General features: G+C 41.1%; 1 protein-coding gene across 6 annotated transcripts in view; it reads left to right on the top strand.

The window, feature by feature from the left end:
* Positions 1 to 6,977: 6,977 nt before the first annotated feature.
* The window catches only part of LOC311142535 (serine/threonine-protein kinase MARK2-like), a 36,401-nt gene continuing 31,028 nt past the window's right edge, over positions 6,978 to 12,350 (top strand). For 5 of the 6 annotated variants that reach the window (XM_084178202.1, XM_084178204.1, XM_084178201.1 and 2 more), the window contains exon 1: positions 6,978 to 8,273. In XM_084178202.1, coding sequence (XP_084034328.1) covers positions 8,226 to 8,273 — 48 coding nt within the window. In that variant the 5' untranslated portion in view covers positions 6,978 to 8,225. The remainder of the gene's footprint in view (positions 8,274 to 12,350) is intronic. The other variant, XM_084178205.1, reaches the window with a different exon arrangement.

Genomic DNA, 12,350 nt, shown 5'->3' with positions numbered 1-12,350 from the left:
TGGATATGATTTGGAACGGCACACACCTGTCTATATAAGGTCCCACAGTTGACAGTGCATGTCAGAGCAAAAACCAAGCGATGAGGTCGAAGGAATTGTCCGTAGAGCTCTGAGAAAGGATTGTGTCGAGGCACAGATATGGGGAAGGGTACCAAAACATTTCTGCAGCATTGAATGTCTCCATGAACACAGTGGCCTCCATCATTCTTAAATGGAAGAAGTTTGGAACCACCAAGACTCTTCCTATAGCTGGCCACCCGGCCAAACTGAGCAATCGGGGGAGAAGGGCCTTGGTCAGGGAGGTGACCAAGAACCCAATGGTTACACTGACAGAGCTCCAGAATTCCTCTGTCGAGATGGGAGAACCTTCCAGAAGAACAACCATCTCTGCAGCACTCCACCAATCAGGCCTTTATGGTAGAGTGGCCAGACGGAAGCCACTCCTCAGTAAAAGGCACATGACAGCCCACTTGGAGTTTGCCAAAAGGTACCTAAAGGACTCTCAGACCATGAGAAACAAGATTATCTGGTTTGATGAAACCAAGATTGAACTCTTTGGCCTGAATGCCAAGCATCACGTCTAGAGGAAACCTGGCACCATCCCTATGGTGAAGCATGGTTGTGGCAGCATCATGCTGTGTGGATGTTTTTCAGCGGCAGGGACTGGGAGACTAGTCAGAGTCGAGGGAAAGATGAACGGAGCAAATTACAGAGAGATCCTTGATGAAAACCTGCTCCAGAGCGCTCAGGACCTCAGACTGGGGCGAAGGTTCACCTTCCAACAGGACAATGACCCTAAGCACACAGCACACAGCACACAGCCAAGACAACACAGCAGTGGCTTTGGCATAAGTCTCTGAATGTCCTTGAGTGGCCCAGCCAGAGCCCGGACTTGAACCCAATCCAACATCTCTGGAGAGACCTGAAAATAGCTGTGCATCGAGGCTGTAATCGCTGCCAAAGGTGCTTCAACAAAGTACTGAGTAAAGGGTCTGAATACTTATGTAAATGTGGTATTTCCGTTTTTTATTTGTTATAAATTACAACAATTTCTAAAAACCTGTTTTTGCTTTGTTATTATGGGGTATTGTGTGTAGATTGATGAAGAAAAAAAAACATTTAATCCATTTTAGAATAAGGCTGGAACGTAACAAAATGTGGAAAATGTCAAGGGGTCTGAATGCTTTCCGAATGCACTGTATCATCTTGTTATGGCACAGTCTACTGCTGAAATTATCTGAAATTATGAGGCCTATTTGAAACCTTGGTGACCTCTGGTCATCTATCTACACAATCACAAAAAGACCTACCTGCAATACTATTTATCCCGGTTTGCTGTGGACAAATAACGGCATGCTGCGCCTGCAAGGTAAGGGGAATAATAACAACGGGCATTGGTGAAAAAACCCTAATAGATTGACCGCTAATAGCAGAGGAAGCCCATAAATTAAATAAGGTGGAATCATACGAGAGTTCAATTATTTCGCGCATCGTCGCACATCGTTATGCTTAGGGTCCCGTCTCAGTTTGTCACTGGCAGGGAAAAAGAAGCAGTCTCTTCTCATCTCTATGAGTGGCGTTTTACGTTTGCACTTTGTTCGCATATAGGATATAGATATGCTGAAATTATTAGGCCTAGTTTATATAAAAACAGCCAAAATAAGAATACATACTAGTATTGAATAGTGACTTGCAAAAACGCAAATCATGTAAATAATTCATAAGAAAACCATGCAACAAAAAATAAATAAGAAATAATGGTAATGGCTTTATAGCATGTATGTCCTACAACTCCAGCATCATACACGGTTTGGTCCAAATTAGGCCATGGAAAATGTATCATCAACATCTCGTATCACTTTCACTCCCATAGTCTTGATAAATAATATAACTTATTTTGGCAAAGACTGCAGCGAATGAGGGTTGGTGCTATTATCCTCTGGCGGACAGTTAATAAGTAATGAAGGTGAATTTAATCCAATTGATTCGTAGTGTCGCGTCAAATGGATATATAGTGTCCGGTGTCTCAGGAAACCGAAAACTAGTTTGAGGACATCACTGTTCTTAGTTAGGAGTCTAGTCTGTGAGACCAGCTGCATTCTAACGTATTGGCGTGTTTCTTATATGCATACAAGTGTGTAACACGTAGCCATAGTGTTGGATCATCATGTGGCAACAATAGCCTATAATATTCAGAGTAATTGTATATCAGACATTAGTCTTGTTCGTCAGGATACTATATGCTTGGTTAAGGGTTTAAAATAAACTCACTTACGTTAGGAGTGACAATTCCGTTTTATCTTCATGCTCTCCGTGTAATATAATTATTTACATTTTCATTGATGTTGTCCAGACATTTCGTTGGTTAACGGTATCCTCTGCACTGCAGGACCTATAATATTTTGCGGATCCGTTTGCCGTGCAAGAATAAACTTGCATTTAAAATAGAGGACCTACGACACTAACCATCTATTATTGATAATAGAAAACAAAAATATCACCACTATAAAAAGTGCTTACACCACACCAGTGTCAGTGCTTGTGCATGTGTCAATGTGCTCTCGGATGTATACGTGTGTGAGAGAGAGGAAGACAGGGGGTGCAGGAGGAGGGGTTGTTGTATGGAGGTTGGGTCTGTGGTCTGTACAGTGGATGACATCATTCCAGACCAATGGCAAGCAAAATGTGATAAGGCAGCCAGCAAATTAAGCTTCGTTTTGAGCACGTGTACAGTATAAAGTGGTAGGCTCCAATGTCATTCGACGGGGTGGGAGGCAGTGATTAAAGTGATAGGTAGGCCTATACAAGCCAGTGTTGTGCTGAAATTATGTAACAGTGAAAGCTTGAATAAAATCGATTGTGTCATTGTAGTTACAGAACTAGAACATTTAGTTTCAGCCATTATTCAACATCTTCTTGACCTAACCTACTCAACCTACAAATGAGGCCTGTGTCTATAAGACACAAACACACACACACACACACACACACACACACACACAGCATGAAGGATATATATATATATATATATATATATTTGTTTATATACAGTCAGGTCCAAAATTATTGGCACCCTTGAAAACGATGAGCAAAAAAAGACTGTATAAAATAAATAATACAAATACTGAGCTATATTATAGGCAAAATATATTATTTTATACTAATACAACTGCTCAGAGAAAGAGATTTTGTTTAACAAGTGATACTTTTTTTCTAAAAAATATATGGCTCAAAATTATTGGCACCCATGTTTCAATACCTCACCTTGCGAGGATAACGGCATTGAGCCTTTAACATAAAAAAAAGAGATTGGAGAACACATTGGGAGGGATCTTAGACCATTCCTCCATAAAGACTCTGTCCAAATCCTTGATATCCTTTGTCTGCGCTTATGGACTGCCCTCTTCAATTCAAACCACAGTTTTTCAATGGGTTCAATTCCAGAGACTGAGATGCCCATTGCAAGATGATGATTTTGTGGTCAATTAACAATTTCTTTGTGGATTTTTATGTGTGCTTGGGGTTATCGTCTTGCTGGAAGATCCACTTGTGGCCAAGTTTCAGCCTCCTAGCAGAGGCAACCAGGTTTTTGGCTAAAATGTCCTGGTACTAGGTAAAGCTCATGATGCCTTTGACCTTAACAAAGGCCCATGACCAGTGGAAGCAAAATAGCCCCATAACATTAAAGATCCACCACCATATTTTACAATAGGTAAGGGGTTATTTTCTGCTTATGCATCCTTATTTCGATGCCAAACCCACCACTGGTCTGTGTGGCCAAATAGCTCTATTTTCATGTAATCTGACCATAGTACCGGTTCCATTTCATGTGCCAATGCCATTTAGGAAACTCCAGGCGTTGACATTTGTTGGATGACATAAAAAAATATATATTAGCTCTTTGGCGTAGAAATAAGGACACATAAGCAGAAAATAACCTTATACAGACAAAATATTGATGTCATCCCTCATTATGAAGAACACTGTTTATGCCTCTCTCTCTCAAGTGTGTGTGTGTGTGTCATTTGTGTGTGTGAGAGACAGAGAGAGAAAGAGAGAGAGAGACATGTGAGAGTAATTTATAATGAAGTCTGACAACTTTAGTCAGCACAATGATGTCAAGATCTTGACTACACAGGCATAGCCTACGCGATTCTATGAGTTGTTGAAGTCGACGTTCATATTGTGTTACAACACTCACTCACACCTGAAAAATTACGTTATTCATTTCCCAGCCTAGAGCTTCAGAAATACATAGGTCTACTTGTAGGCCAGTAAAAGCTTGAAATGCTGTTATTTTAAGCAATAACCAACAGATGGCAGCAAAAACTAGTAAATGCCTGTGTTGGGGTTTGAAGATGATTGGGGCCTTACAATGATGTGTTTACAGTGCCTTCAGAAAGTATTCATACCCCTTGATTTACTGCACATTTTGTTGTGTTAATGCCCGAATTCTATATGGATTTTTTTTTTTTTTAATCTCACCCATCTACACACAATACCCTATAATGACAAAGTGAATTTGTCTCCCAGTGTCTGTTGGAAAGCAGACTGAAACAGGTTTTCTAGGATTTAGCCTGTGCTTATTCAGTTTCTTTTTTTTTTTCTCAAAAAAACTCCCTAGTCCTTGCCGATGACAAGCATACCCATAACATGATGCAGCCACCACCATGTTTGAAAATATAAAGAGTGGTATGCAGTGATGTGTTGGATTTGCCCCAAACATAACGCTTTGTATTGAGGACAAAAAGCTAATTTCATTGCCACATTTTTTGCAGTGTTACTTTAGTGCCTTGTTGCAAACAGGATGCATATTTTGGAATATTTTTTATTCTGTTCCTTCTTTTCACTCTGTCATTTGGGTTAGTATTGTGGAGTAACTGTAACTGTGGTCCTATGTAGCTCAATTGGTAGAGCATGACGCTTGTAACGCCAGGGTAGTGGGTTCGATCCCTGGGACCACCCATTCGTAAAAATGTATGCACGCATGACTGTAAGTCGCTTTGGATAAAAGCGTCTGCTAAATGGCATATTATTATTATTGTAACTACAATGTTGTAGATCCAACCTCAGTTCTCATATCACAACCATTAAACTCTAACTATTTTAAAATCACCATTGGCCTCATGGTGAAATCCCTGAGCAGTTTCCTTCCTCTCCGGCAATTGAGTTAGGAAGGACGCCTGTATCTTTGTAGTGACTGAGTGTGTTACTACATCATCCAAAGCCTAATTAATAACTTCGACCTCATGGCTTGGTTTTTGCTCAGACATGCACTGTTAACTGTGGGACCTTATATAGACAGGTGTGTGCCTTTCCAAATCATGTACAATCAATTGAATTTACCACAGGTGGACTCCAATCAAGTTGTAGAAACATCTCAAGGATGATCAATGGAAACAGGATGCACCTGAGCTAAATTTCGAGTCTCATTGCAAAGGGTCGGAGTACTTATGTAAATAAGGTATTTCTGTTTTTTATTTTTAATACATTTGCAAAAATCTCTAAAAACCTGTTTTCGCTTTGTCATTATGGGGTGTGTAGATTGCTGAGGATTTGTTTGTATTTAATCAATTTTAGAATAAGGCTGTAACGTAACAAAATGTGGAAAAAGTCAAGGGGTCTGAATACTTTCCGAAGGCACTGTACATGTACATCATTGGGCCCTATCATTGGGCCCTACCCTTGTTCTATTTACACATTGATTCCTGAGGTGCCCAATGCCTCTTGGAGGGGGCTCGGTGTAGAAATGTTTAACTTTTTCGGTGGGGGCTCACATTGAGGAGGAGCCCTGATTTGATATGCGGATACCCAAGTCTCCTCTAGCTCCCCTGTTATTTGAACGATGAGCTAGGATGAACATTTACCATAAGTGGGTTAGGGGCTGTTTCTAGAGGGCCTGAGGCTTTAATGGGACAGAAGATGTAAGGTGTTGCAGATAGAAAATGAACTGTCAGTCACAATACAGCCTTGTTTCCTTAGCCTGGTCTTAGATCAGTTTGTGCTATATTTCCACTCCTGGTCATGCAAAACATGTTTGGCATTAACTCTCGTTCACCCAAGAGGGAGGGGGGTCTCTTGGGTTCTCAATTGAAACATGGACAACGGCTCGGCCAATGTGTACAACAGTACCGACGCTCTGTAAAATAATCCTCTCTTGCGATATGGTTTTGGTAACCTTTTCATCGAGAAAAAAAAAGAGAGTAAAATACACCTTTTTAACAGGAGTCCACGGCCATATTTCCATGTTATGCCTCGTTTACAGAAGAGAGACGCGCCCACCTGTTCTAATTAGCTATCTAGCATCTCAGAACACCTGTGTATTACGGAAGACTTAAGCCTGAAAGGTGTTGTTACTTAAACACTGTTGGCTGCAACTGTGTTAAAACAGTTAACAGTGCGTGTATATTTTGCATTTGTAAAATTATTTAGATGTGATATGAAAGTAGAGGGCCTTATTTTTCTAAAACCGTATTGCAATTGAGAATCGATTCACGTTTAGATGGAGTATTTGACTGTGTTGTCTGCCAGAGCACCTCTGAACATAAGGGCCTTGGACGTTAAAGGTGTAGACTAGCCTTTAGCCTACAGTACATATTGGGCTAATTTGGCATATGACACGGGGTAATGGGTGTAATGTTAGCACAAACAGACTGCTACCCGAGCTAATGTTTCCTGATAGTGGCTTCTTCTCATTTCCTTCAACCACACTGAAAAATTGGTACACCAATGTATTTTTAAAATTCGTGTAGGTGACAGAAGAACATAATTAAAACTTGAATGGCTAGTCTGAAATCAAGTCAGACCATATACAGTTATTGAGTCAGACCTTCGTAGATCTGAAATAATCGGATGATTCGTAGATCTGAAATAATCGGATGAGTGTAAAGAAAAACAGCTAGACACCTGGTAGGTTCCACCATATTGCTTAGACCAATCAGATATTGCGGAAAATGTGGAGCTAGGTATGGCTAGGGTTTGATTTCACACTGGGTTGTTTGGCCAGCTGGAAAATAATCAGCATAGACGCGGTCGAAACCCGGGGGGCGCTTCAATTCTAGTTAGTCTCTAGTCCACCCGAGATTCGGGGACACAGCAAGCTTGAGCATACTCGCCTAGCGCGGGGGGACAAACTCGGAATCAAACTTCATTACATATGTCGCTGTAGCTAGCTATTCTGATCTTCAAACCGGCTAACGTAGACAGCTAGCTACAATTTATATACCCCATTTGTATTAGCGAGACCAAAGACGGACAGAGCGAGCTAACTTACTGGCCAGGTAGCATAGCAAGCTAACTAACGTACGTTGCTAGCTGGTCAGGAAGAATACAGGACGTTGCAGTTGTTTTGCTCGTGTACCATTTTAGCTAACTGGCTAGTCGAAGCGACTGCGGTTCATTGTCAGTTTAACTCGCTGATTCTTACCTGTGCGGTGGAGGGAAACTAGCCTACGCTAGGTAACAACCTAGAGTTGGCAAAGCAGCTTGCGGATAACGTTTTCATCCTAATTACAGCTGAGGGTCGATAGTCTATTATAGTTAATGCTATTTAACTAGCGAACGTTTTATTTATTTTTCTTCATCTAAAGAAGACGTTTAGGCTGCTGCTATCTGCGTGGCCGAAGTTTGGTAGAATCTCCGGACTAGATTTACCGTCTACTTGTGGGAACAAACCTCGCTTTGGGCAGAGCTTTAGCTAGTAGAGCCCTCTAACTTGACAGCTCATCCTACCACTGCACAGCTCAGTGTGATTGGCAAACCACTTCTCCATTGAGTGGAGTAGGCGTACCAATGTAGATAGCTTGTGAATGCAGGGTTACTTTTTCACGTGAATAGCTGTTATTTCAGATACTTGTGAATCGGAAACTTTGCTTTGAACTCTAACGGTACTTATATTATATTGATACTAACTAACGTTATCTTTCTACTACCTAGACTAGGTATGTTTTTTCATTAACGATTGAGTAACTTCAGCTAGCTGGATAGCTAGCTAGCTAGTTAGAACTTTAGCTCGCTAGCTAGCTAGCTTAGTTACTCCTTCGACACGTAACGTTAGCCGCTAGCTAAGACTTCGTATGAGTAACTTTTTGAAAAGTTAGCTAGCTAACTAAATTAGCTACATAAACAAGATAGTCCCCAGTTCAGCAATAACAAACACAGAGGACATATGTACATTGAGTTTTGAGCGATTCTGTTAAGTTGTTACCCCCCGAAAATCTGTTAAGATGTCAACCCGGACGCCATTATTAACAATTGAACATTCGTCAAACCAGGTAAGCCAACTGCAGTGGCGGTAGTACCGGGCCAGTTTTTAGCTAGCTAATTTAGCTAGCCTAAGCTAGTTAACTTAAACCACAAAAACCCTATCTTTTTCCTAGCCCTCAGTATTGCTATCTTCCTAACTTGGCTACCTAACTAATCACACATTGTTTGTGGTTGGGAGGTCATGCATGGTGTAGAATTGAAGAAGTAGGATGTTTTTATAGATAACTAGCTAGCTAACTATGATCAAATAACGTTAGAGGGCTAATAGCCTAACTAGCTAGGAAACGTTGTAACCTGGTTTAGACACTTTATAAAGCATCTCAGTAGGAAATGGCAATGCTTTTTAAAACTCACTTTTCCATGTCTTCTTCAAATCTTGTCAACATGAGCAGATGTAATCTCTATAACATTAATATTAGATACTAATCTGTCTACACAGAATATATCAAAATCATGTTTACTTTAATATTTTTTGACAACTTTTCCTGCTCTATGCCCCCACATTGTTTGACTGACTTTGTCTAACTCATCAACAGATCATCCACTGCCAGTAAGTCAAGTTGTAGGCCCAACTAGATATTGCCACTTCTACAACTGTTTAGAGCATGAGCTGCATCCTTTGCCATCTTGTTTGTGTTAGCCAATAGCTAGTGAATTAACTGGAATGGGGGATTCCATCATACAAATTGCCTGACTGTGTCCTAAATATACTTTAGTAGGAATAGCTCAAATCAGGTGGAAGTAGAGGACAGCCTAATTTACATCTGTGCATTTGAGGAGTGACTCAAAGTCATGAACACACATCTGCTTGCAGTGAAGGCTGGGTCTCATTACTGAGATGAATGTTTTAATCAGTAATGACATTCTGAAACAATTGTCTATTCAAATCACTAATTACTGATACTTATACACGGGTAGCAGAGATTTGACGTATCCCATTGTGGTGAAAATGCACATGCTACTAATTGTAAAGTTTTGTTTGCCACTGTCTTTGGCTGAAGCAAGGAGTGGTACCCTGCCCAGCTTGTTTGACTACAGACTGCTGTTGACCAGGGCCTCTCAATGTTCTTCTTACTTCAGTTTCTCAGTTCGTTAAAACCAGCATTTCCAGTTGAGCTGGGCGTATAATTTGTGTGGAGGCCAAGGGGAGTGCTTATTTTCTCCATTTTGGATGGATTAGCATTATTTGTATGCATGCACATCTGTCAGTTTCCCTGTGTGTGTGTGCTTCTACATTTACATTTTAGCAGAGGCTCATATACAGAGCGACATACAGGTGCAATTCGGGTTAAGTGCCCTGCTCAAGGACACATCGACAGATTTGTCACCTAGTCAGCTCATGGATTTCGAACCAGCAACCTTTCGGTTATTGGCCCAACGCTCTTAACCGCTAGACTACCTGCCGCCCACTTTCTCCTGCATCTTTTTGAATGTTAGTAGTTGTTGTTCTGGATATGGCATCATGTTTATGATTGGTCAATGAAAGATGAAGATAATATTTATCCATCTGGTTGTAGGTTTTTACAAATTGTTTTTAGATTTGAGTTCTGCCAAGTATTTTTACATTTAGGCTTACTAATTAATGTATTCTCTTACAACATAGGCTACCTGTCTTTATCTATACTGAACAAAAATATGAGCGCAACAATGTCAAAGATGTTACTGAGTTAAGACGATCCCGCAGGTGAAGAAGCCGGATGTGGATGTCCTGGGCTGGCGTGGTTACATGTGCGGTTGTGAGGCCGGTTGGACGTACTACCAAATTCTCTAAAACGACGTTGGAGGCAGCTTATGGTAGAGAAATTAACAGTAAATTCTCTGGCAACAGCTCTGATGGACATTCATGCAGTCAGCATGCCAATTGCACACTCCCACAAAACTTGAGACATCTGTGGCATTGTGTTGTGTGACAAAGCTGCACATATTAGAGTGGCTTTTTATTGTCCCCAGCACAAGGTGTAAAGATCATGCTGTTTAATCAGCTTCTTCATATGCCACACCTGTCAGGTGGATGGATTATCTTGGCAAAGGAGAAATGCTCACTAACAAGGAAGGATGTAAACAAATTTGTGCACAGAATTTGAGTTTTTTGTGCATATGGAACATTTCAGGGAACTTTTATTTCAGCTCATGAAACATGGGACCAACACTTTGCATGTTGCGTTTGATATTTTTGTTCAGTATAGAATATATAAAACCAGAGCCCAAGTGGTGTGTTTTCCTCCAGTGCAGTGTAGGCCTAGGTCTATGTGATTGTGCAAGCCTATGGTTGTGGTCCTTTTCATTTTAGCAGCTTGAGTTGGGCTCAATTATAATTAAAGACTAAACAAAACTGGGTTGAAAATTCACATTTCTCTCCCCCATAGTTCCACTATGCCATGTGTTTTGATTTCAGGATGTTTTACTCATGTTATTAAGTTAAAGGACTGTCAGAAGTGTACAGTAGTAGGGTTGGGAGAGGGGACTGGAGGGAGAGCTCAGTTGGTGTCTATTTGTGGTTCTTGCTGCCACTACCCTGACTGGAAATAGCCATGTGTGATATTAATACCCAGATAAATGACAAGCTGGCTCACTCGCCTCCTTTATTTACCAGTTCGTCTCTCTCTCCCCACCAGTCTGTTCATTTGTTTACCATATTTTCTTCTTTCCCTCTTAAGTTTCAATAAATTGAGAAGGCAAGAAACACTTTTCCTCTGACGGGTAGCCTAACATTTACTAATAGGCCTAATTTTTAAAAATTTTAAAATATGTTCATGTCTTTAGGCCTAGGCAATTTCTTTGTAGGAAAAAATGAGCTTGCGTCCTTGTTGTTTGACTACTGTGTATTGTTCAGTCTGAATTGAAGGCTTTTCTCTGAGTATGTTAAGGAGAGAGAGAGAGAGAGAGAGAGATGTGAGGCGACAGCTAGGCTGGAGTGAGTGAGTGTTTGTTTCTGTGTGTATATGAGAAGGTTGGGGAGGGAGGAGGGGCAGAGTAGGGGACAGGTTTAAGCTGCAGGTCCCCATGGCAACACTCCCACAGCAAGACAACTTTTTCAGAGAAGCACCATTCCTTCTGATCTTAGCAATGCTAAAGCATTTCCCCAACCTGTCATAGCAGCGTTGCACATTACTCCAACAAATCTTATGTTCTCGATTGTTTAAAGTTATCAAGTGTAAAATAACATTAGTGCAATTGTGACAACAGGCAAAGTGTAAGTCAACAGATACTTTTAGAGGGTTACGGTAGTGAACGGCTATGCAAAGTGACTGTAAGGCTCAGGCAAACCATTTCAATAAATATGCATTGATGGGTTAAACTGGACTAGGGAGATGGGGATAAGAGGGAGACTGGTTGCCAAGGGAGATGGGTAAAGCTAGTTTGTCATCGGCCTATGATGTTATGTATGGACCAGAGCAGGCTTGTCTATTATCCTCTTTCAGGATAAAGTTTTCAGGTTAAATTCTGGAAGGAGTTACTAGAGTACTAGTTACTGAGCACATTCATCATGTGTCTGTGTGAGTAACCTGATTTGACACCAGGCAAATGTTTTGGGCAGTGTTTTTAAAAAGGGTGTGGTACAGAGACTACTACAATACACTGATTTGCTCATCCGTTACAACCAATTTGATCTCTCTCCTTAAAACTCATCACCAAGTTGTAACTCCTGTTGTATATCTCTTTAGTATTGGGGAATCCTTGACCTTCCCCCTTTTATTAATTTGTCTCTCCCTCTCATTTCCTCCCTTCTTTCTCCTGATTGTATCTGTGGCACAGCTGTGTGAGCATGTCAGCTCTTGTCCATCGGGCTGCCTCCCTCCCTGGCCATGTCTCACCAGTACTGCTGCTCCCTCAGTCAGACAAACTCAGACACGTCTCACTGGCACTAGGAGCCTGTCATTGTCAGCCATTTTGTTTACTTTTTTCTTTTCTTTTTTTTTTGGGGTGGGGGGGGGTATAATTGCAATACTTCCTCAAATTACCCAAACAAACTTCCTGTTGAGCATTGGGAAGGACGTGTCTGGCCCTCTGGAGAGCCTGGCTGTGCCTGTGTCCTATTTTAGCCTGCGACCTCATGGCCCCCTGTGTCCCACTTCTTGGTCATC

Source organism: Coregonus lavaretus, assembly GCF_964263955.1.
Source record: "Coregonus lavaretus genome assembly, chromosome: 15".
NCBI lineage: Eukaryota > Metazoa > Chordata > Actinopteri > Salmoniformes > Salmonidae > Coregonus > Coregonus lavaretus.
Note: the sequence above shows the minus strand (reverse complement) of the source record. Positions and strands in the feature narration are given on the sequence as shown.